General features: G+C 60.0%; 1 protein-coding gene across 4 annotated transcripts in view; it reads right to left on the bottom strand.

The window, feature by feature from the left end:
• Window positions 1–18956, bottom strand: part of ABCA3 (ATP binding cassette subfamily A member 3) — a 41088-nt gene that overhangs the window by 8888 nt on the left and 13244 nt on the right. For all 4 annotated transcript variants that reach the window (XM_078074950.1, XM_036083212.2, XM_036083213.2 and 1 more), the window contains exons 8-22: window positions 18221–18480; window positions 16794–16910; window positions 16442–16562; window positions 12362–12535; window positions 10718–10899; window positions 9924–10067; window positions 9315–9444; window positions 8956–9110; window positions 8527–8682; window positions 8060–8270; window positions 7061–7211; window positions 5698–5796; window positions 4813–4999; window positions 3590–3893; window positions 1314–1587 (exon numbers count right to left, since the gene is read on the bottom strand). In XM_078074950.1, the coding sequence (XP_077931076.1) occupies window positions 1314–1587; window positions 3590–3893; window positions 4813–4999; window positions 5698–5796; window positions 7061–7211; window positions 8060–8270; window positions 8527–8682; window positions 8956–9110; window positions 9315–9444; window positions 9924–10067; window positions 10718–10899; window positions 12362–12535; window positions 16442–16562; window positions 16794–16910; window positions 18221–18480 (2665 nt within the window). The remainder of the gene's footprint in view (window positions 1–1313; window positions 1588–3589; window positions 3894–4812; window positions 5000–5697; window positions 5797–7060; window positions 7212–8059; window positions 8271–8526; window positions 8683–8955; window positions 9111–9314; window positions 9445–9923; window positions 10068–10717; window positions 10900–12361; window positions 12536–16441; window positions 16563–16793; window positions 16911–18220; window positions 18481–18956) is intronic.

The following is an 18956-nucleotide window of genomic DNA, read 5'->3' as shown; positions in this document are numbered from 1 at the left end:
ATGGAAGTCGTAGACCCAGAGATCAGATTGGTGGTTGCCAGAGGTGGGGGGTAGGGGGTGGGCACAGCAGGTGAGGGGTCAACATGTACGGCTTTCCTGTCGTAAGATAAACGTGTCCTGGGGCTGTTGCGTACAACATGGGGACTACGGTGAAGGTTAGCGATCCTGGATCGCATGTCGAAAAGTCGCTCAGAGAGACAACCTTAAAACTGCTCATCACAGGAGAAAAAACTCTGGAACTCGTGTGACCAGGGATGTGACCAGATCCAGGTGGTGAGGGTTCACCACACATTTGGAACTAATGTGACCTCGTGCGTCAGTGACCGCAAGTGTGCCGAGGGCCCCACGCTCCGAACACGCTAACGACCATTTGACCGTACATTACACACGGGTGCAGAGTTCTATCTGCTCACGCTGCAAACACAAAACAGAGTCCCACCGCCCCGTCCACCACACTGAACCCACCGGGAGGGAGCTGCCCCTTGTTCTGGCTCGGCCCCCACCCTGCCCCGCCCGGGTCTGAAGGCCCCGCAGGCCTGTCTCCTCAGGGCCCAGTCAAAGTGGAGGCCCTGGAGCGGTGTGGTTCCAACCCCGTAGTGTGCTCGTCTGCTCTTGGAGGGGCAGACAACGGCCACCGTGTCTCTGCTTTCGGGTCGTGGAGGTCGTGGAGGGGAAGACCGCGTAGGGTCTGCGTAGGGCCCGGAGTGCAGTCCACTATGGGGCAGGGCGTGAAGATGAAACTGCCACCCCCATTAATTGCCCTACATGGGGTGATGGTTCTGAAATTAACTGATTTTCTTGGGCTTTCTCTGGATGGTCCCAGGGTTTGGGGGGCTCTGTCACCAGTGTGGGGGAGAGTCCCCCATGCATCAGGGCAGGACGAGGCCTGAGAACAGAGATGTCCATGGGGCTTCCTGACTCGCAGCTGCCTCGGGCAGCGACCCCTGACCTCGCTGTGTTCTGCATCCTGGTCGTGTGCTGGGACCCCTGGGGACAGTAGTCAGCAAGAGCCAGGTACAGACTTGGGAAGAGGGCCCGGCCACCCTCCAAATCCTCAGGAGTCCCCCCTCGGAGACCTCAGTGGATGGAGGACAGGGTCTCACCAGCTACCCAAGGAAAGAGTATGGAAGGCTGAGGAAGATGTAGGGCAGGGGTTCCCTGGCCAGAACCCAGAAGCTTCCTGAAGGCAGACACAATGCCATATCCACCTGCATGGCCATTTGGTGGTCCCTGGCACTGCCCCGGGGGGTTGGTCCTGGTGGTCGGGGGTGGGGCTCTGGCAGAGGGGCAGGGGGCGGGGGTGGCGCACATACTCGTTGAACTGGTCCTTGGCGGCCTGCAGGGCGCTCCGCGGCTGGGGGTAGTTGGAGACCACGATGGAGGCCTGGGGGCCACACAGCTGCTTGAACAGAAGGTTGTCCACGACGGCCAGCGCAGTAGCCGGGGAGTGGTACGCCTGGTTGTTGAACAGGGCAGTGACCACCGTCCGCTCGCCGACGTCTCTGAAGGACACTGCCACCAAGCACCGCTCGTTAAAGCCGCCTCCCTCCACCGAGGCCCTGAAAATCAGGAACTCCTCCAGATCACCTGGGGGGGACAATGGCAGGGTGAGTGGCGGAGGACAGCCCCCTGGGGTGTGTGCCTGAGGCTCTGGAGGAACCGCAGGAAGGACACGGGCCGAGGAGCCACGTCATGGGAGCAGCAGGGCCTGAGGCTGCAGGACTCCGGTGAGCAGGCACACCGTAGCCACAGGAGGCCATGTGGGCGGAGCAAGCTCCTCCTTGTGCCCCACAAATGCCCCCTGGGGGGGGGACACTAAAGGAGCAGCCGTGGACCAGGGCCGGCATGGCAGGGAGGAGGCTGCTCAGAAGAAGGCAGAGCTGTCTCAGCTGATGGGCGCTGGGTGGGCCAGCAGATGCAGGGAGGGGCGGCCAGGGGACAGGGAGGGGCCGCCCTTGTTGGCGGGGCAATTAGACAGGACCTCTGCCTGTTTTTCTGGTGTTCCAGTTTCTATGGAATGAATAAGTACCTTTTCAGAAAAAAATAAAATGGTTTTTCAAAAGAATGGCCTGGGACGCCTGGGTGGCTCAGTCACTTAAGCGTCTGCCTTCGGCTCAGGTCATGATCCCGGGGTCCCCAGATTGAGCCCCACATTGGGCTCCCTGCTCGGCGGGGAGTCTGCTTCTCTCTCTACCTCTCCTTCTGTGCGTGCGCGTGCTCTCTCTCTCAAATAAATGAATAAAATCTTTAAAAAAAAGCGTGGCCTGGGGGAGGGGGGTGCAGGGAGGAGGAGCATTCCCTCGTCACCCGGAAGAACCCCAGCCAACTCCCACTTCAGGTCTTGGACCGGGCATTCGGGTTCTGGACAGTCCTGCTGGCTCTCACTTGGCTCCCTGGCAGACGCCTGGAGAGAAGGGGGTCTGACCAGGGGTGCCGGGGTCTGCCCTATGCTCGCTGCTGGCTGCATGGTCCAGCATCACACGCACCCGCTTACACCCTCGCTGCCCCAGCCCTGCCTCTCGCTCAGCTGTAAATGGGTCCAACAAGGACACCTGCCCTACGGGACCCAGGGTCAGTGAGGGGACAGGGACATGTCTGTGAGCCCTAACTTCAATAGTTACAAAGGCTCCGTCCGCCCCGGCCTGCCACAGCTGTCATTACACAAGGAAAAGAATCAGATGTCCTTAAATACAGTGTAACAAGACCACACAGCGAGGTGGTCAAAACCATGGGCTCGCATGCTTGACGAGGGAATGGACATTTCGGCCGTCCAGAAGGACTCAGGCCAGGGGCATCTGAGGCTATGTCCCGAATGCCCCAGAGCCACCGTGTGCCATGAGAGCCCCAAATTCCTGGGGCCAGGCTGGGTGGCAGCCAGCGAACAAGGCTGGGGGGCACAGAGGTGACAAGAGCGCCCACTGCGGTCTCAGCGGGGCTAACCTGGTGACGGTGGTGGGCAGGGCTGCTCACGTTCCTCCCCAGCAGCAGTGCCCACTGCAGGGCTGGCCTGTGCCAGGGGCATTCAGCCTTTTCCTAAACAAGAACCTGATTCCTGCCAAGATCTGCTGGCAACCCAGTGTACCGGCCGGGACGTGGGAGGGGAGCGGTGAACCGAGCCAGCCTTCCCACACGACCCTTTTAACCCGAGCGCGAGGCCTACTCTCAGCCCAGGGCAGTGTCTGGCTGCCACCGCCAGGGATGTGGATGGTTCGGGTTTGATGTGATGGAAGAAAGCGCTGAGTCCCCTCAGTGCACGTTGTGACCAGCCCGGCAAACAAAGGCCATGGAGGTTTCGCATTTCACCTACAACGGCCCCAAAACAGACAACCTTGGTCCACGGCCACCCGGGCAAACCTTAGCCCTAGACGCTGCCCCATGTCTCCCTCTGACTCAGGCGATGGCCTTCTCCCCCAGTGGCAACGTCTGGAGGCGTTTTTGGATGTCGTGACGGAACCAGGGAAGGGGGGTGCTTCTGAACATGCCACGGTGCACGGGACCGCAAGGAACCAACCGGCCCGGATGCCCATGGCGTCTGGGCTGAGCAGCCGGGCTCGGACGACTCGGCCCGAGCCCCGCGGCCACCCCTTACCCAGCACCTCCCGCGGCTCCTGGCCCTCAGCCTGCAGCATGTCTTTCAGACGCTCTGCCAGCAGCTGGTCCAGCCGGGAGGCCCCCGGAACGGCGAAGGGCACAACGGTTCGGCCGTACGCGCCCAGGGTCAGCTCCAGCCTGGGGTCGTCGAAGGTCTCTGAGGAGTAGTTGATGGCCAGGAGGGCCAGGGTGACGCACGTCAGCGGGACCAGGACCTGGGCCACCACCATCTTCCACTCGCGCAAGCTGTACGTGGCCTTCTTCAGGAACATGGCCCAGAACTGCTGGCAGTGGAGGGCGAGCTGTGGCAGAGGGGACGAGCTGCCACGGCTGCCACGGCTGCCACGCAGGCCAGCGTGGGACCCCCACCCAGAAGCAGCAGCAGCCGGTCCAAATGCAAGCCTGGGGCCTCGGGCTGACACGCGCCCCAAGGCCCTAGGGCTGCTTGCAAAACTCCTTCAGTAACATGACGTGGCCTTGGGGGCGGTGGTCTCACCGCTGTGGAGGCCAGGCGGGCGCCAGGTGCTGGGGGACCAGCTGCGGTTCCACAGGGGAGCCAAGCCTCTGCCCTTCCCCTGATCCTAGTGGGAGGACCCAGCCTGCGCTCACATGGGAGCAGAGGGCTGCCCTTTGCTGTCCTCCCAGCGCGGGCGCCGGGGTCAGAGGGTCAGAGGCCTGCTCGGCCACACGCCGGCTGTGCCCCTGGGCCCAGGCCCCCCGTGTTCTGTCTGCAAATTGGGGCCTATGCTGCCCTCTACCTCACTGAGCGAGCACGAGGCCTACGGCTAGCCCTCGGTACACGGAGCACCGTGAGCATCATGTGCAACGTTCAATCATTCATGAGCGGCCCAGTGACAACAAGAGGAAATGACAGTTGCCGATTAAAATGCTCCGGGTTGGGCACCTGGGCGGCTCAGATGGTTAAGCGTCTGCCTTCAGCTCAGGTCATGATCCCAGGGTTCTGGGATCGAGCCCCGCATCGGGCTCCCTGCTCAGCGGGGAGCCTGCTTCTCCCTCTCCCTCTCTCTCTCTGTCTCTTATGAATAAATAAATAAAATCTTTAAAAAAAAAAAAAATGCTCCGGGTTTTCCTTCTCCCTGCCATGACTGCGTGACCTGCAATCTACCTTCTTCCCAGGGAGCTGAGCCTCCGCAAGCCCTCGTCGGCCCCCGTGGATGCCAACAGGTGGGGTTCAGGGGCCCCCCAGCCCTCTGCGCTCACCCCAGTGTTGAGCTTGGCAGTGGTGCACTCGTCCTCGATCAGGGAGCCCACGCCGTTGGTCGGGTCCATGGCCCCACACAGGTGGCTGTCCACGGCCCAGTCGCTCGCCCGCCTCTCGTGCTGGTACTGCAGGGCAGGGAGCTGGATGGCTTGGATGTCCATGCTTGTGTCCACCAGCTTGCCGACCCTGCGCCGAGACACAAGAGGCTGGTCAGCGCTCGGCTCCTCGCGGACGCCGTCCCACTGGGAGGAAGAGCACACCATTGGCTTTGCCAGCTGGCAGGTGGTTCATTTCCTCACTCACTCATCCATAGATGCCCCAGACTCCAGGCACCGCAGCCAAGTGGAGTCCGGCAGAGACATCCAGACAAGGCCCTGCCCATGAGGACCTCCCTGGGAGACGGGCCGGGTATGTGTGGGGAGTGTAGGCAGGGAGGCCGGCCACTCTGTTGCCTCTCCTAGGACCCCGGATCCTCAAGCACAGACCTTTACCTCGCACCAGTTTTGTACTTCTAGTTCTTAGCACTCTGTCTGCCAAATAAGCACTCAAGACAAGTCTGGTAAACACGTTTGTTGTCCCTGCCCCGCTGTGTGCCCGCAGTTCTGGGGGTCTGCCTGTCCAGCCCCCACCTTCATCACGGACAGACACCTGCTCCGGGAAGGGGCCCCCGGGACGCCTGCACACTCCCCATGAGGGAGGGGCAGAAGTTTCCAGAGACCTGAGCTCAGTGGCCCTCTGCCTGGTGAACGCTGTGGGGCTCGTGGGGCCCTGCCTGCAGCCGGCTATCCGGCTGCCCTCGGGGGGTGTGGGGTGAGGGGCTGCCTCACTGTCTCATGTTAAACAGGCACGTGCGCCCAGACTGTTGGAAACGCGCATCTACTGACCGGAGGAAGACCTCCTCCATGGTGGTGACCGAGGCCCCGAAGCTGGCAATCCCCAGCTCCTTCTGCTGCTTCTCCAGCTTAGCGAACAGACTTTCGAACCTGGAAACAAGACCCCGAGTGAAGAGCCGCGTCTCAGTGACTTTTGAGGCAGCCTGTTTCTCCGGGCAGTCTGGGGGAGCAAAGGGACCTCCGTCCTTGAAAAGCCACTGCAAAGAAACCCTGAGGTTGGGCTTGGTTTCCCCCTTTTCTGTCCCAACGGGACCTTCTGCCCTGAGTACTTGGGCCTGTGGGGCATTCCATAGTATTCGTCCACATGAAATCACAGAACAAACCTAAACAAACTGGTGTATATTCATCTGACTCTGGGGTAGCGCTTCATAGGAAAAAATCCCAAAGTAAACGGTATGACCCATTACACGTAAAGTATCCGCGTGGGAAACAAATCCCACAAAATTAGTCAATGACCAACTGGAAAAAAAACCGCAGCAAAAAATGGCTGATACTAAGATATAAAACACTCTGATGGACAAACGAGCAAGGGACACGAACGCACACTGTCCAGAGCACGCACAGCGGCCAGGCTCCACCTCCTGCTGGCAGGAACGGAAAAACGCAAAATGCCACTTCACCCACTGGATACACAGATGTTTAAGAAAACTTTACTGGAGGCTGGCAGCCATGGGGTAAAACGGTGTCTCTGCCATCCTGCTGACGGGGAAGTCAAACACACCTCCTTTCTAGGAGGGAACTTGGTACCATTTACCCTGCTATTGGGACTCTATTCTAAAGGGGGGGGGGGTCACTGGAGGTTCAGACAGAGAGTTTTCTAGAAGGTTCACTAGCATATTTTGGGGGGAAAACCATGAGCGCGTGGTCACAGCACAGATGTTGATGAAGTCACGGCGTGACTGGGTCGGGGAACCCTATGAATTTATTAAAACCACACCAGTCAATTGGGCTCTTCGAAAGATTAAATGTACTTTCCAGATTTACACCCGCAGTTTCTGAATGTGAATCGAGAGTTTGGTTGTTACCCCCCACACCAGGGGTCTGCAGGACTCCAAGCCCGACACCAGGAAGAGACACAAATGCAGGATCCCACAGGAACTCGGAGCAGCTGCCGTGCAGGCCTGACCCAGGGCTGGGGGCCGCAGACACTTTCCCTCCAGGTACAGGAAGGTCTGCCGGCTCTGCGGCCCCGGGAGGCCTGCCTGCCGGGCCCAGCAAGCTGGTTCACCCTGTGCTGTCACAGGCCCGCTGGCTGAGCCCAATAGGGACAAGGTGGGTCCTCTAAGCCTGGAGCCCCTGAGGACCATGGAGCCCCCTCCTCTGGCGTGTGCCTGTGCAGCCCCGGGATGCGCACCTGTGCGTGCTCTCCTTGGGGAGGATGAAGGACAGCTCTGAGCCAGCTCTGCTCTCCAGCGTGGCACTGGGAACATGGTGCTGCACCAGCCGGGAGATGGCCTCGGGGTCGCAGTGAGGCTCCTTCACCAGCGTCATGTGGTAACCTGCACCTGAACAGTGAGGAGCCCCATGTGATGCCATCTCCCGCAGAGGCTGTCTCCCCTGGCCCCGGGCTCCTGATGAGGGCAGGCTCGTGGGGAAGGGGCCGGAGAGCTGCGGGAATGCACCTCGGAGCCCCTGGGGGCCCGCCGTCCTGCGGGCCTGGCCTCCCTGTCCGCTGCTGGGCAGAGATGCCGGAGGACTTGGTGGGGGGGAGGGGGGTCTGCTGCATGGTAAGGACACAAGGCCCAAGCAGGACTCTGGACTCCAGACTCCAAGTCTCAGAGGCTGCAGCAGGAACTGTCCCCGAGACGCATGCTCCCTGCCTTCTCCACAAGGGAGCCCTGGGGATGCCGGCCGCCCTCTCCAGCCTCCCTCCAGCCTGAGGGGGAAGCTGTGGGAACGAGGCATGCACCTCCCAGGGCGTCTGAGGAGGGCAGCTCGGCTTCTGTCTGTGCTTCCCCTGTGGGCGGGACCTGGGTGGACCCACCACGCTAGACTTTGTCAGACCATGAGCTGCCCTCGAGAAAGGAAGCCACGCTCACGTGGCAAACCATGCACCACCACTGGTCCTGGACTGTGCCACGGGCCACCGGCTTGAGAGCCTCTACGCTACCGAGTGTGGTCTCTCCGAGGGCACCGCTGGTCTCCGTGGCCTCAGCTGGTGCTGGCTGCTCTTCTCTTCCCTGGCCACAGCTGGACGCCGTCCTAACCAACTCGAGACTGTCTGCTCCTTTGCTCCCTGCTCCTATCACGGCCCCTCTCCTAGCCTCAGGGACCCTCCAGGCCAGGGACAGGGCCCTGTGGGGAAGGGAGGCAGTCCTGCCCTGCCGCCTGCCCACCCGCCCGCGTCGCTCACCATACTTCTGCTTGAGGAACAGCGAGGACCCGCAGCACTGCAGCTCTCCCTTGGCCATGATGGCCACGCGGTCCCCCAGCAGGTCAGCCTCGTCCATGAAGTGCGTGGTCAGCAGCACGGTGCGGTCACTCTTGTGCTGCTGCAGGAGGTCCCAGATGGCCCTCCTAGAGATGGCGTCCATGCCCGAGGTGGGCTCGTCCAGCATCAGCACCTGCAGGCAGAGCAGTGGCCGCTGGGGGTGGTGGCAGGGCCGCGTGGCGGGCCCGGGCTGGCTGTGCGGGAGGCCCCGTGAGGCTCCAGTTGGTGAAGACGTGGCCGTCCCGCCCTGGCCAGGCTGCTCTGCAGGCGTCCGGGGGCCGCAGCCAGCCCGTGCCGCGTGGGGCCTGGAGCCCGACGCCTCCGTGCGGCCGTCCCGAGCGGCCATCTGCGTGCACGGGGCCCTGTCCTGGAGCCTCCCGCCCACCTACCTTGGAGCCCGCTATGAGGGCGATGCCGATGGAGAGCTTGCGCTTCATGCCCCCGCTCAGGAACCGGCTCAGGGAGTCCTGCTTGTCCTCCAGACCGAGGACGTGCAGCATCCGCTGGACTTCTTCAGGGCACTTCTGACGGGACAAGCCCTTCAGCTGCAACAGCAGGGGACGGAGAGGTCCGGCAGGGGCTCCCGCTGGGAGGCTGGCCCGTCCAGTCCTCGAGGAGCCTGGCCTCGGTGTCATCCCCTTCTCTCCGTGAGCCGCACCTGGTGCCCTGACGTCCCTCCCCGCCTCCCAGTGCAGATCCGCGAAGGCTGCTCAGAGTGCGCTCTGTTTGCTGGGGGGCTGAGGGCTCACGCCCTGGGGTGCAAGCACACAGGCCACAGAACCAGCATGCGACCTGAGTCCGCTGAGCTGCCGGCTCACCTGTGCGTAGAAATACAGGTGTTCTGCGACGGTCAGGTTGTCAAACAGCACATCGTGCTGTGGGCAGAGGCCCAGGCTCTTACGGATCTGAACCATGTCTTGTGAAATCTCGTACCCATTGATATACGCCCGTCCGCTCGTCGGGGGAAAGAGACCTAGGGCCAAGCAGAGGACCCGGAGGTGTGAGTTCAGCACAGACACCCTCTGCTCGGCGTGAGGGTGGCCCAGGTCCTATTCACGCGGCTTTGCTTCATTCTACCGAGCACCCTGGCTGTGAGTTTGCGGGCGAGCCTGGTCCCGCCTCAGTGGGTGAGCGGGCCTGTGGCGGGGCTGCCAGAGCACAGGTCACGGCCCCTCACCTGTGAGCATGGAGAGGGTGGTGGTCTTCCCTGCGCCGTTGTGGCCCAGTAGCACCGTGATCTGCCCCTCGTACAGGTTCAGGTTCAAATCTCTGACGGCCGCCTTGCCCTTGTTCCCCACTCTGAACACCTGCAGCAAAGGCAGAGGGCGCCCTGGACTGCAGGCCCCACCCCCGACTGCCTCCAGAATGCCCTCTGGAATGCCCACCCAGAGGGGCTTGAGAGCCCATGCCCAGCACCACCAGTCAGTGCAGAGGTGGGAAGTTTCGGGCAGAGGCTGACTGGAGGCCATGCTGCTCCCCACCGCTCCCCCCACCCCCACCGGGCAGGTCCCCGACATCCGTCCCTGACATCTGTCCCCGTGCAGTGAGCACAGCAAGTGTTTGCTGCAAAGCTGATGGGAGGTTAAGTCCAGGTGGTGCTGACTCAAGCCTGAGTCCCCCAGGCCCTGGGGATGGAGCCTGGGGAGTGGTTGGTGCCCAGACAGCTGGTCAGAGGGCAGCCATGGGACCGGGACCTGGCTTGGAGAGAGCCCTGGGGAAGGTGGCATGTGTCACGCCTTGTGGCTCACAAGGTCCCCACACCCGCCCAGCCCACGGGGTATGGCACCTTGGTCACATGCTTGATCTTGATCCCGGCCACCAGGTCCTCCGGCTCAGCCTCAAAGTACTCCGTTCTGAGCGCTTTCTCTGGGTCATCGTCTTCCTCTTCTTTTCCCAAAACCGTCCGCGGGTGCCCGCACCAGTACGAGGGCTAGGATGGAAATCAGACGGGTCTCAAGTAACCAACCCGTGTCGGTTCATTTTGTGTGTGATGAACGGCAACATGTTTACTGACACGCTGAATACACGCAGCACACAGCCCTCCGCCCGGGGGAACGTGTCTCCTCCCTCCTCTATCCTGGGGAGGCTCGGAGCCCCTTCCTGACCTGCCGTCTGGGCACTTGGTCCCTGGCAGGCTTACCCAGAGTGCAGACAACATAATCCAGGGAAGTAAAACAAAACTTACAAATGTGTATATGTAAAAATCTAAAAGTATGTTTATAAACAGATCCACACGTTTATATTTAAGATAGCTAAGCCAGGTTAAAAAAAAACAAGTTTCAGGCATCTTTCCAGCATGATCCCCTTTCTATAAACACAAGCACGTGTATGTGATATGTATGTGCATAGAAAAACAGTCCAAAGGGCTACATAGCACAGGGTCAGCCTGGTTCATCTCTGGTGGTGGGATCTCGCAGACCCTGGAGTGCAGGGCTCATCTCGGCCAGTGGAGGGTCTCAGGGCCTTGGGGACACACGGCTCACTGACCGCACATGGGGCTGGGTCATGTGCCAGGGACTGGAGGGGCCCGGGTGTGTGCGGAGGGCTGCCCAACACAGGCAGCCAGCGTGCGGAACTCACCATGACGAAGAAGTACCAGGGCTGGGGCACTCCGAACTGCCCTGGGAGCACGGCCTCCACGTACCAGGTCACCAGGCCGTAGAGGACAGAGTCCAGTAGCAGCATGCCCAGCACTTGCCCGAAGGAGAAGTCGTCGTCCACGTTGACGGGACTCAGGAGGTCTCGCCACTGGACACCTACACCTGGAAGACAGAGCACAACCTCCATGCTCATCCATGTGTGTCCACGTACATGGTACATGTATGCACACGCACCATCCACAGGTGCACACGCGCAAATACACAGATACATGTGTATGATTCAGGGAAGGCCCACATGAATAGTGTATGTTTAGTACAAGTCTTTTCAAAAAATAGAAGCACTTGAGACATATATAAAGCTCGACTTGTGGTGCCCACAGGTCTTGCCTTCCGTCTGGTTTAAAACACCACAGCCCAAACGGTGCCCGCAGCCTCCGCATGGCCGACTACCCTCTGTCGGCTCCAAGTGGCTGTGCTCTGGTTTTGGTCACTTTCAAGCAACCAGAAGTTTGTTTTAAGTAAAATTGGTGTAGAACTTTGAAAACCAAGAGTTGCTCTACAGTTAGGTTCTTCTTAGTTAATGGCTTTTAAGAAAGTATTTGAACCCTGGAAGGGGCAGTGCATTGAAAAAGTCTACATTTACCACACACGGTTAAACACAGAAACACAGACGTTTAAAGGCCGAAGCACGAGAAGACACCGCCACGGAAGAAAACAACTCTAATGAAAACTAAGGCCACACGGATGATCCGTGGCCTCCCTCCTCCCACAGACCCACGCTAGAAAACCACAACAGCCAGGACCATGAGACACGAGACCACGAGACCACGAGACCACGAAGCCCAAGACAGAGAAGCTGGGCAGCACAGGGCCCAGCGCCCGCAGACGCACAGGTCCGTCCCCAGACGGGAGAGGCCAGCACAACGCCACAGCCACGCAGAAGCTCACGCTCACCCTCCTGCCTCCTCTTGGCGGCGACAGCCCCCTCCGCCCCTCCAAGGTCCTCCCGGGAGGACACCCCCCAGCAGGTGGGCTCTAAGGGTAAACGGGGGCCTCTCCAACTTTGAGAGGAGCAGGCTGGACCCCACCCTTGAAACCCAAGCAGGCGGCCCCTGTGCCCAAAGAGGTGTTTTATTCAACCCCTGTGATGTTTACACGAAAATCACAAAAACAGTTCTGGCTTGTGACTTGTTTCTCTCTCATCCCCACTCACTGCGCGGGGAGGCGCCTGTTCTGCCACCTGACCAAGAACTGGGGGCTGGTCACCACCCACAGACTCTGAGGCCAGGGCCTCGCTATTCTGAGCACCCCAGGCGCAGGGAGAAGCTCAGAGGTCTGCTCTCTCACAGCCCCAGCTGCTCCCGGGCAGGAGCTCCGGGCGAGTGGTGGCCATCGCCGCACTGGGCATGTTAGCGCTCTGTCCTCTGAGCGTCCGGGTCTGGCCCGCCTCCCCCGGGGCTCCTGCCCGGGCGAGAACCTCCCCACCGCGGAGCACCTGCCGTCCCCTGCCCCGCTTGCTGAGCTGTCCTGCTCGGAGCTGGAGCCGCGTGCTGGAGGCGGCCCTGAGCACACTCTCTTAGTAACTCAGTTGGCAAGGGCCGCTCGTCAGAAGGAAGAGACTCACCTTTCGCTTCAAATTTTCCTATGAGCTGGGCTCCCATCGCCATGGCAACATTGGACAGGAGACAGGAGAGCAGCTTCTGGCTGAGAGTCATCCAGTTGTATCGGGGAGCAACGAAGAAGTACGGGATGTAGGTGAAGAAGTAGAGGAAGCCCCCTATGGCGGCTGCCATGTTGGCTACGGATGGAGAGAAGACAAGTGTGTTGAATGCAGGGGAGAGCCTGGGCTGCCCACCCCGCCTGGCATCGGCCATTGCGTGCGGGGATGCGGGCGCCAGGGCTGGGGGACCCCAGGCTCGGCCCGCGGCCTCTCCTCTTGTCAGGGTGCATGTTCTGCAGGGACCGTGACCCCACTTGGGGCCGCACGCCCTCCCCATCCCAGGGACCCACACACAGATGTCCCCAGCCCTCTCCTGCAGACTTCACCCTGACGTTGCACAGTGGACACGGCCCAGCCCAGCCCTGCTTCTCACCTGGTCCATCCCCTGTCATTCACTCATCCGTTCCACAGACAGGCCCTGTGCCGGGCACCGGGGAACCTGCCACAACCACATACACGAGCCCCTCCCCTCCCAGAGCTTGTAACCCACTGGGGACACAGAGAGTAACGGAGCAGAGCGGAGTGTGCTGGGTGGGGACAGCCCTGTGCAGAGCAGCAAGGCACAGATGGGGACCAGGCGTCCCCTGGGCTGGGGCAGCGACGGTAGCCAGTGGGCCAAGGACATCTGTGACGGGAAGGTAACATGTGGGAAAGGCGCGATGGGTGAGTCACGGGGAGAACGGCATGGCTGCAGTCTGCGCTGGCGGCCCTCAGATGCTCTGGTCGTAAGACCCCTCTATGGTCTTAAAAGTGATTGAGGACATCAGAGAACGTGTGCTCGTGTGGGTCATGGACGCATGTATACGCATACCAGTTCTTGCGGGATTGCGAACTAGTACTAAGAAAATTTAAAGATTTTTCAGAACGATAACAAACCCACTAAAACTGAACATAAGTATTGTCATGAAAGTCAGCTGTATTTCCCACAATTGAGCGAGGAAAGTGGCATTGTGTTCCATATCTACAAGCCTCTGCAGCGTCCGATTTAAGGGATTACGGCTGTTCTGCGGTCACCCTGTCATACTACGCTGTTGGGGACGAAGCCCCTGAAGAGAACCAGCTTCACACAGGCTGGCAGCTGGACAAGGGAGGGTGTGTGGACAGCCTTCTCAGATACTTGCGGCTCTTCTTCCTAGATACAGAGTCACTCAAGTACTACTCCATAGCCGCTCGTCTCAAAGGTCGGCTGCCATGTGGACCCAGACTGACCGATGAGCCTCTCACGCTCGGTTATGTGAGAATCTGCTGGTCTGCCTTGCACTTTGGAGGGGTTATTCCTCGGGCATGATTTCGTAATGTGATGCGTCGGTCGTGCGGAACGTACTGTTTGTTGAGCTACACAGATCTTCCAAGTGTGGACATGTTTTATTGTACAACATACAGAAAAATCACATTGGCTGATTAACGATCGCCAGTCTCCTAAGAGGCTAAGTGCCAGGACGCCATCAAGCTCTGGGTGTCAGCTTCAAGTTCGTAAAATCCTATTTTTCACTTGAAAGCTGTCAGATGCTGTCAGTTGTTCTCCTTAAAAGACACCGCAAATTTGAGAAAAATGCCTGCCAAACACCCAGGTGACCTGAGTAATTATAGTCCGGGGGTGGTTCTTTTGAGCAAAAATGGTGTTCCAGGAAGGAAGGAAGGAAGGAAGGAAGGAAGGAAGGAAGGGGCTCGTTTAGCTGACAACTCAGGCCGCCACCCACAAGCTTTTCCTCAAGACAATCATCACCCTTGAGCATGCAACAAGCACTTTATGCGAACATCCCATTTCATCCCACGGAATGTTTAAAAAGTATACTTAAGAGTCAAAGTTTAATAAAATTAATAAATTTTGCTGCTCATCAAGGAGACTTCTGAGTGAAATCAACACTTTTCGTTTGTTGTTTGCTTGCTGGAGCATGCGCGGTGATGGCGCCCAGTGCAGCTTGGGGCCTGTCCTGACTGGCACTCAGGGCCCGCGGTTTTACCTTCCATTGCTTCTTTGCCTGTCAGCGCACACATCAACATGGTAGAAAAGGCAAACGACATCTGGGTATTCTCATAAAAATAGTTCTGACTTTGTGAATCCCCCTAAGGAACTCGCAGGTCCCCAGGAGTCTATGGACTGCACTTTGAAAACCTCCGACCTGGCTGAGGCAAGAGTGTTAGAAGGCGGTGTGGCCAGCCTAGAGCAAGGGGGCTGGGCAGGGCCTTGCAGCCTCGGCAAAACCTTTGGCTTTCCCTCTGAGTGAGGCTGACGGTCACAGGAAGGATTGAGTGGAAGAGTGCCAGGCTCTGGAGGCTCACACTACTGGCCATGTCCAGAGCTGAAGGGTGGCCAGGGCAGAAGCAGGAAGACAGCTCAAGGCCACCACGTGAACCCGGCTGATGGGTGGGGCAGTGGAGGTGGCGGGGATGGGGACTCGAGCTGCCCTTCTGCTCGGATGTGGTGCAGAACTTGAGAGAGAGAAGGATGTCAGGGATGATTCCCAAGGTGTTTTGGTGAGTGGCAGGAAGGACAGGGTACTCCCAGCAGAGACAGGGAACGGGCTTCTGAGGACAAGGTCAAGAGGTGGTGATGGACATGCTCGGGTGGATATGCACGCTGAGCATCTCAGGGAAGTTGTGTGTGAGTCTGAATGTCAGGAGAGAAGCCTCAGCTGGAGCTCAAATTCTGGGGATGAGCCACATGTCCAGAGAGTCCTCCAAGGGGAGGCGTGATAGGAAACACGGGACTTCAGGATCAGGGAGTCGTGGATGTAGGAGCACGTGAAGAAGTGCTTCCTTCTAAAAAAAAGGGGGGGATGTTTTCCCACAAAAATGGATGAGGAAACAAGAGTAAGTGGATGTGTACAAGAATCAGCTGAATACTCGAAAAAGAGAAATAGGGTAGGAGAAATAAAGTCTTGGTAGATTCTAGAACATTCTGGAACATTCACAGTCAAACAGACAACCAGGGAACTGGAAGACAACCGTGAGGAAGTCACACAGACTCAGCACAAAGATTTCCGTAAGTATGGAAAAGAAGCTGAGAGACACGAAGGAGGAACACACCTCTGCTGGGGGCAGCGCGCACCTGTGGCCACAGTGTCCAAGCCCCGCGGGGATACGCCCGCTCACGGGACACACCCACCGCGGGGGACAAGCCCCCCCGCGAGACACGCCCATAGACGGGAACAAGCCTGCCCACTCTCAGGGACACACCCACCACGGGGGACACACCCGCCCGTGGGACACGCCCACCCACGGGGACACGCCCACTCGCAGACACACCCGCCCGCGGGACACGCCTACCCGCAGAGACATGTCCACCCGCAGGAACACGCCCGCCCACGGGGACACGCCCACTCGCAGACACACCCGCCCGCGGGACACGCCCACCCACAGGGACACGCCCACTCGCAGAGACACGCCCGCCCGAGGGACACGCCCACTCGCAGAGACACACCCACCTGCGGGACACGCCCACCCGCAGAGACACGCCCGCTCGCAGAGACACACCGGCCCGCGGGACACGCCCACCCGCAGACACGCCCACCCACGGGGACACACCCGCTCGCAGGGACACGCCCACCCACGGGGACACTCCCGCCCGCAGGGACATGCCACCGCGGGGACATGTCCACCAGCAGAGACACGCCCGCCCACGGGGACACGCCCACTTGTAGGGACACGCCCACGCACGGGGACACTCCCACCGCGGGGACATGTCCACCAGCAGAGACACGCCCACCCACGGGGACACGCCCACCCTCAGGCAGCCTTCCCTGAGGCTCCGACATTATACAAGTGGGAGAGCGACGCTAGGACGGCTCTGCACACACAGGGAAGAGATCTCTGGGAGAGGAACAACTCAGGTGTGCACCACCCCGAGGACCGAGTCCAAAGGCCAGTGCAGAGCACAGCCCCTTCCAGCCTGTGGGCTGCTTTGACGCCCAGAAGGGACCTGCCAGGTTTCCTGAGCCAGGGTCGCTGGGGTGCCCACGGTCCTGGGGCGGGCCGGCTCACCTTTGCTGAAGAAGGTGCTGACCATGAAGCTGAAGGAGACGGATGAGGTGGCGAAGCACAGCAGGAAGACCAGGACCAGCGAGGGGTCGCTGTGAGTGAGCACAGCCACGTCCTTCTTCACCTGCGAGGGCATCCCGGTGGTCACATGGGCAGGGCAGGCCGCGGCGGGGGAGGTGGGGACAAAACCAGGAAGACCTTAAACGTTCTGGCCTCAAACGAAGCTGGTGAGGGTGGGAGAGGGGCCGACTCGCCCCGAAGCCCTGGGCCGCAGCTGGGGTTGCCCCGGGGTGCTGCGGCGCCTCTGGCTCTCCGGTCCCCTCCACCGGCACGCTCTCCACGAGGCCACACTCACCTTGACGCAGAACAGCAGGGTCACGCAGGAGACCGCCACGAGGAGGAAGAAGAAGAAGAGGAGGAACCAGGCGCTCCAGTGCAGCCAGCTGCTGAGCCCCATCATGCGCATGTACTCCTGGGGAGAGAGCCCCACACATGCACTCTGACGCGCCTGCCGCCTTGGCCCAGAGCCTGTGCATCTGTGCGGATGCGCGGTGTCGCCCACGGGCCAAGAGGGGACAGCAGCGGGACGCCGGGGACACACGCTCAGCACGCGCGAGGCAAAAGACGCGGTTCGCCTGTGCCATCCTCCCCTGCCCTCCTCCTCCATCTCCCTCGTCTTAGGTGCTGCCCCCCTGGGATGCCCTCCCTGCTTCCGGAGGGAGCAGCCCACCTTGCCCCTCACCCAGCGTGCCCCTGCCCTCCACTTAGATTCAACAACCATTCAACATTCCGCCATGTTGGTTTTATCCATGAATCTGTGGGCATAAACATTTGCTTCTGAGCCATTTCACATCTGCTGCCAACCCCTTCCACATCACACCATTGCACTGCTACCCCACGCCCACACAGACAGCACCCCATCCCCTCTCCCGGCCCCCAGCGTCCACGTCACACCATTGCACCGCCATCCCATCCCACACCCACGCAGACAGCACCCCGTCCCCTCTCCCGGCCCCCAGCGTCCACGTCACACCATTGCACCGCCGTCCCGTCCCACACCCATTGCAGACAGCACCCCGTCCCCTCTTGTGGCCCCCTGCTTACAAGCCCCTCTGATCACAGATGTGGCACCTATGAGAATATGGTAAGTGTCAACAGCTGCTGCCGAAGGAAGAACTTCAAATAAAGTCTGGGTAATTTGGACAGCGTCACCGGCATGAGTTTATGGGTGACGCTATCGTGCAGCTGTACTTGATTAAGGCAAGGACACCGTCCATACTCCTTACCCCCGTCCCACTGCACCTGGTGGTGCAGACCTACAGCTGTGCCTGACCCGTGCAGAGTGAACGGGCCTTCTGCACGGCCACGAACTGAAACGTTTGGCCTCTCTGGGGTGGCTGGCTCTGTTCAGCAGGATTTGGATGTGAGTAGGTATATAATTTAGAGTTTTCTAGTGGCCACAGCAAAAAAGTTAACAGGAACCCGTGAAATTAGTTTAACGCTGTGTTCTGCTTGACCCAGCACATCCAAACCATGGTCTTTTCAACATGTCAGGCTTCAGCGCACTGCACACAACATGTGGTGCTTTATCAGGGTTTTAAGACCTGGATGCACCGGGCTTGATTTCACAGAAGCCCTGGGATCGCCGGCGCCACGGTGGGCGTTCCACCCCACGTCCGGCTGCTCGTATGGCTCAGCGCCCCGCTCGCTGCCTCCCCCCGGCGGCACGGCGCCTGCACTCAACCCACCGAGACAGTTGGAAGCCACACAGAGCACGGCTACCTTCAGCTTCCTCTCCTTCTCCTGCACGACGGCCCGGATGATGGTGAGCGAGGTGTAGGTGAAGCTCAGCATGAGCAGCAGGGGGAGCTGGTACTGGATGGCGACCAGGAAGGGGTCCGAAATAAAAGGGGGGTAAGGGAACCTCTTCGCGATCACGGTGAGCTTCTCAAACAGCTGACGCGTGGAGGCGTTGGCGTGGTACTGCATGATGGCCCTGTCCACCGCGTGCTGCACGGCCAGGAAGCCTTCGCGGATGTACCCTGAGCGCGGAACAGTGGGAAAAGCCACATCACGGGTGCTGCTCGCTCACTCAGCTGCATGCCCTGAGCCGTACTGGGGTCTCCCTGGTGGACAGGGCCACGGAGCGACGCCACCTAACACCCCTACAGGGGCCCCCATCCTCATCTCCGACACACGACCCCTTCCTGCACCCCCAAGACCAGCCAGGCGGCACTGGTCTGACCCTCTCTTCCACCCCCCTTGTCCACTTTGGAGGACTCCGCTGATTACATCGGGCCCCCCAGGATAATCAACAGTAATCCTGCTATCTTGAGGCCCACTGAGTAGCAGCCTTACTTCCTTCCACCCGAGCTAGCGCCTTCAAGAGAGGCAGGCATCACAGTCCAAAGGCCACTGCTCAGACCTTCGAGTGCTTTGTGCTCTCTCTGCTGGCCCTCTCTGACCGCCCGCCACGTGCTCTGTCATAAAAGTCTGCCAGTGAGGCGGGAGGAGTGAC

Source organism: Halichoerus grypus, chromosome 6 (assembly GCF_964656455.1).
Source record: "Halichoerus grypus chromosome 6, mHalGry1.hap1.1, whole genome shotgun sequence".
In the NCBI taxonomy this organism is placed as follows: Eukaryota; Metazoa; Chordata; class Mammalia; order Carnivora; family Phocidae; genus Halichoerus; species Halichoerus grypus.
The sequence above is the reverse complement of the archived record's forward strand: the minus strand, read 5'-3'. Positions and strand labels throughout refer to the sequence as shown.